Raw genomic sequence first — 5,625 nt, 5'->3', positions numbered from 1 at the left:
CCTTGCAGCATCTCTGTGGCCTCCTCTTGACTCACTCCAGCAGCGGCACATCCCTCTTGTGTTGTTGCCCCAGAGCTGGATGCAGCACTGCGGGGGGTGGGGGGGGGAGAAACTCCCCAGAGCACAGTACTGGGGGCAAATCCCCTCCCTTGACCTGCTGCTCACACTCTGGGGATGCAGCACATCACACAGAGGGCTTCTGGGCTGCAAGTGCACACTGGGGGTGCTGGGGCATGGGGAACTTCTCATCAACCACGATGACCCTCCAGGATGGGGATACATCCAAAAGACAGGGCTAAAACCTAAACCAAAGCACTGCATGTAGACAAAGAATATTCCTGCCGTAAAGCCTAGGTCCTTCAGTTGGGGAGTCTTAATCGGTGGCCATTGCATAGGAGCTCTTCCTTTTTTTGTCACCCCTTGCATTGGTTGCCAGGAGCACAAAACTTCATTAAGGTTTTCTGACTGTGTGACACTGTGTGCTGTATTCAAGTTGGTGGGGTTACCAAAAGCTTTTAAGAAATAGAGAGGCTTGTTTCTTTCTGCACTTGTCTGTACTGAGAAGGGGCCAGAGGGGCTGGAATATTGTCTACAAGTATGACAGAGGACACATGGAGACCTGCCCCACTCAAAACAGCTGCAAGAGGCTGGCAATCACCAGTGAGCAACTGGATCAAGCCCTTGATATTCCACCACAGTGAGAAAAAGCCACATATAAACTGGAGAGCGACACTGTAAGGGTACTGTTTAAAAGTCAAGGATATTACTATTTCCTACCAGGCTCTACCAACAAAAAAACCCACACAAGATGATTTTCCCTGCCTCTGTACAGCCTGGGAGTCAAATCTGGAAGTGTCAGCCATTGTCAACTGAACTGCTTTATAAATCCTTCCATTTGCCTAGATTGTTGCACCATTTGTGTCAGCTGCCTTCAGCAGCTTTCCAGCTTACTGAGTTGACTGAGACTGCATCTAGAGTAGGCTGGGCCGCACTTCCCAATGTGTTGGCTGCTGGGTCACCTGCCTATGTCTCCTCCAGCTGCTGGATCTCACACCAAAGCACATGGTCAGAGCTGTGTAGCTGATGTGTGGAGCTGTGCACTGGGGAAACATAAGAGAAGAGAGGTATTCTGACAGCATGTAAAGGGAAGAGCACTTTTATCTCTACTGAATAGCATCTGTCTTTCTCAGGGAGGGGGCCAACTAGAGACAGCTGCTCTTTATTTGGGAATTATTTTCTCACAAATACCAGGACAGTTAGTTGCCGAATACAGCCCATCCCAGGATGCCTCTGTCCTCTGTGCCTGCATCAGATAATCCCAAGCAGAAGATTAATGCAATTTAAGTGAATATTTGCACATGCCTAATAGGTTCTTGTCTGGTATATATATCAACTATGTTCGGACAAAAAAATACTATCAATTTCTTTAGTTTCTGAACTAGGCAGCCACAGAAAAAGCCTGTTACACAACCTTGTCACTGAAAAGGAAAGTTGTAAATGGGGAAAGCATTGGACAAAGGACTTCTCTAGCTGCATGTTTGAGGCCCAGAATACCACTTTGTAAAAAAGTGCAAAAGGTCTTCATGCATGAGAGCCACACAGACTATTCAGTTTTAGATACAAAGCTGCAGTTACCTGAGTTAAGCTATTTAATGTTCTGCTTTAATTTGAATACTGAGTAGCATAGATCACTAACATTATTATCCTTTCATGCAATGGGTGATGCACAAATCTTCAGGTTCAAAAGTATTATGAAGGTAAGCTTATTTTAGAAAATGCCAAAACAGCTCTGAGAAGCATAAGTGCACGGAAATGTCATGCTGATATGGTCTCATGCTGGACTTAGGATCAACTTTTTTTCAGTCTTAACATCCTTTACCTAAGGCAAGCTTGCAACCTGCTTGCATCACGTTAACTATAGTCAAACAGATGAGGACTCCACACTGAGTGTGACATAGGTTTAGACTGTCCTCAACACTCAAGACTTCCATCACAAATGGATGACATCGGTCCCTGAGACAGAGCAGAAATAAAACTCTGTTACTAAGGCCTAGAATGTGTGGAAAAATCAGAATGTTTTCCTCCTACTGCCAACAGTCATAACATCACCTGGAAAAAGGTACCTACAGGATAAGCTGAGCTCTGAACTTCACAAGGACTTATGTTTTACTTGTCTTGCTATCCTGACCCTATACTTGACATAGGCACTCTGTGATGAGATGTTTCTGCAGGGTCTGACACCACACAGCAGCAGCACATCTTACACTTCAGCAGAACAGGCCATAGAAGTGAAAAGGCAACAGATGAGTCATCAGCCAGACTGCAGTCTGACACCCCACTCACTCTCCTGCTGGAGATCTCTCCCCTCCTGCAAGAAGGCTGCTGATAATGCAGTTGCCTGGCACATGAGATTGCAGAAAACCAGAGTCATCAGAAAAATACCAGCCATTTATTTTCTGCTATTTTAATAAAGAGATGGCTTCATCTCTCAATGTGCCTGAAAGCAAGTTCCTAGAAGTGTCTTTAACAGTTCTCAACAGCCAGTTTGAAGAACTGCTGACATGTCAGCTGTGTTATGCCTTGAAACGTGCCTGCAAGTGGACAAAGTGCCATACATGATTTTAAGGATAAAGTGAAGTTGCTTGCTAGAAACCTTCACATCCTTACACTGCTTGAGTACTCCACCCCTCTATCTCCTGACCTTGCACGAAGACCCAACACCAAAAGGGATTCCAGTGTTTCATTCTCCAGAGCTGGGCAGAGGACAGGGTGGCTGAAGATTCTGGCCAGCACAGGCAGAGCCAAACTCTTTAATGTATCTCATTACTCCCACCATCAACATTGCAACTCCAATGCAGTTACCTGCTGCATTAACTTAATTTTAATTAGTAACTGGATAATATAATTCCACAATTTATTCAGTTACGCTTGCTCTATTTTACAAAGATATCAGAACAATAAGCTCAGGAATATCCTTACTTTAATTTCTCCGAAAAATCCTGAGAATTAAATAGGACTGGATTATTTGACTGCAGTGGGCATCCAAGGCTCCAGGGCTATGCATCAGCTCTGGTTAGAAGTCTTCAGATTAATTTGTTATGCTTCCAAATTAATACCCAGTTTCCCAGCCTGCCATTCATGAACTGCACTTTCAACCCCTACCTGTCTCAGGGGCAAGTACTCAGTGTGCCTTTTTACAAGTGGCTTTGCTTGCACTCCCCTAAGTTATTTCCAGGCATTAAGTACAAGTCTGAGAAACATTTAAGCCTCTCTGGAGATTTAGTGTGCAGCTGATCTAAGGGATATCAAGTCAAATCCTAAATGCATCTTTTAAGACTTAGGCAAACCAAAACAACTGAAAATCCAACTCCTGCTTTGGTAACTTGGTATAGGGCCGATACTAATAAGCATTAGTACAAAGTTTACTAAACCCCTTTCAGAGAGGACAATCACAATCTCCTTTGTAAAGCAAGCTGTTTCTCTGAGGAAATACCCCCTATTTTGACATCAGCATAGGCAGTGCAAGGCAATAATATTGCAGGCAGCCTTGGAGTAAAATAATACTCTTGAACTACCAGAATACAGCAATTTGTCATGGTAAAACAAGCTTGATTCATGATACTAAATTAAAAAAAAACAACAAACTAACAGACCACCCAAACCACTGTCAGTACTGGCAAGAGGCAGTAACAGGCATTGTAAAAAGACTGTTGTGACTAAAATTTGGTTACCTCTTAAAGAAGAAATATGGTGGTGTTCCTGCTTTTCTTTGTGGAAATTCAAGACCCAGGAGGTTCTAATTGAAGGGAAAACTGGTACAGATCTGCTGGATAAAGCTTTAGCACATGTCTTCATTTCTCTGAATCTTGACTAAATGATCATGTCTCTCAGTTGCTTCAGGTACACATTTAGCAACCTGAAAAACACACCATTACCTTGTCTTTTTTCACTCTCTCTTGCTTTTCCTCAATATAAGTTGATTTTTAAGGTGGAGGAGGGAGCAAGGTTAAGACAAGAACCAGAGATATAATACCAGATGACCTGTAGCTTAAGTGATGAGTATTAAAAACAAATCACTACCAGAGTTAAGTGACAAACTACTCTTCCATTTATTTCAAATCAAGCTGCTGTGAGCTGGATTCATTAACTTCATTTTTCAAGCTGGATTCTTTAACAACTTTGTTTTTCATACAGACAGGTTCAGTAACATTGATAGCATGTGGCAATTTAGAGGTAGCTGCATAATAAAAAGAAATTACTAACATTTAACACTTTGTATAAAATGGAGGTGAAGGGTTTTTCAAAACAGTACAAGAAATGTTCCATCACAAGTCGTTACTTGGTGACACTAGGGAGTATTCTTTGACCAGAATTCACCTGCAGGAACAGGCATCTTCCTGGCTATCCTTCTCAGGTCAGATATGCTTAAGTGAACATTTTAGAACCATTTAGTATTGGATGTCTGCCTCTATCACAATACTTAATTAGCAAACAGGAAAGCAGCTACAGTCCATTTTATGTTTTCATACACTGAGACTTAAATGTTCATATACTGTCCAGCTTCTTCAGGATGAAAGGAGCTGAAAAAAGAAAATAAAGCCACATGAACTTAACTCAGCTGAGAGTAACAGGAAGTTTACAGCGAGTCTGCGATGAAACTACAACACGTTTATGTGGCATCTAAAATATTCAGACTTTGGGTGCGATACCACCCCCCGCCTCCCACATCGTCCCTTCTCTCCCTGCATGACTGCTTTAACGGGTGAAGTAGCATGATTCAAGGGGGAACAGGGTACGCCGCTTGTGTTGCAGTTCAACGCCGTGGGCAAGCGCTCGACACCACCGGGCGCAGGCGGAATCACAGAAACGGAGTGAAGAGCACCCTGAAGAAAAGCTCTGATGCAACAAGTTACAGCACTGCCTGCAAGAAGAGGCAGCATGGCGATGTTCTTCCATGCTCTGGGGAAGCCCAGAACCGCGGAGTTCGCCCAGGCCCCGCCGGGATGCCGAAGCTCTCCCGCCCCCGTGAGGACGTGCCCAGCCACCGGCACACGCAGGCCCTGGCTGCCACCGGACCAGACCCGACCCGACCACGCCGCGCACTCACTGATCCGCAGCAGCGCGACATAGATGAGGAAGTTGCGGACGGAGGTGAGGACGTCGCGGCGCATCTTCCGCTTCAGCTCCTCCGGGTCCATTTTGGGCCCCAGGCCCTCGATGCGGAACATGCTCACGCCGGCGTCCCCGCGCGCCGCTGCGGCTGGCGCGAAGAGCCACGCGCGCTGGCCTCACGTGCACAGGGTGGGCGGCGGAGCGAGCGCGAAGAGGCGCGCGGACGCGGCAGATTGCAGCGGCAGTACTGCGGCGGCTCCCCCCGCGGCTGAGAGCGTGCTGCGTGCTTACGTTATACCCCTTCCGGCGCCGCGCTTCCGCCTCTCCTGCGATCGCATGCTGCCTCTTCCGAGGCTGTAGTTGCTCCTGCCTTGCGCTTGCGTCCAGCTTCTTACGGGTGCCGTGCTTCCGCTTCTTGTGCGCTCGCGTCCTGCCTCTCTTCTGGGGTCGCGCGTCAGCCTCTTGTGCTAGGCTGAAAGCCGGGACACGGGCGCCTATTAGGGGGAGCGAGCT

General features: G+C 46.3%; 1 protein-coding gene across 1 annotated transcript; it reads right to left on the bottom strand.

The window, feature by feature from the left end:
- Nucleotides 1-4,044: 4,044 nt before the first annotated feature.
- Nucleotides 4,045-5,327, bottom strand: TOMM5 (translocase of outer mitochondrial membrane 5). Its single transcript, XM_062630047.1, has 2 exons — nt 5,108-5,327; nt 4,045-4,580 (listed from the first exon to the last, which is right to left on the bottom strand). The coding sequence occupies exons 1-2, from the start codon at nt 5,226-5,228 to the stop codon at nt 4,546-4,548; spliced, it is 156 nt and encodes a 51-aa protein (XP_062486031.1). The 5' UTR covers nt 5,229-5,327; the 3' UTR covers nt 4,045-4,545.
- Nucleotides 5,328-5,625: the final 298 nt, after the last annotated feature.

Source organism: Pezoporus occidentalis, unplaced genomic scaffold, assembly GCF_034315485.1.
Source record: "Pezoporus occidentalis ecotype Australia unplaced genomic scaffold, CSIRO_AGI_Poc_V1 ctg346, whole genome shotgun sequence".
In the NCBI taxonomy this organism is placed as follows: Eukaryota; Metazoa; Chordata; class Aves; order Psittaciformes; family Psittacidae; genus Pezoporus; species Pezoporus occidentalis.
This window is presented reverse-complemented; position numbering and strand designations above follow the sequence as displayed.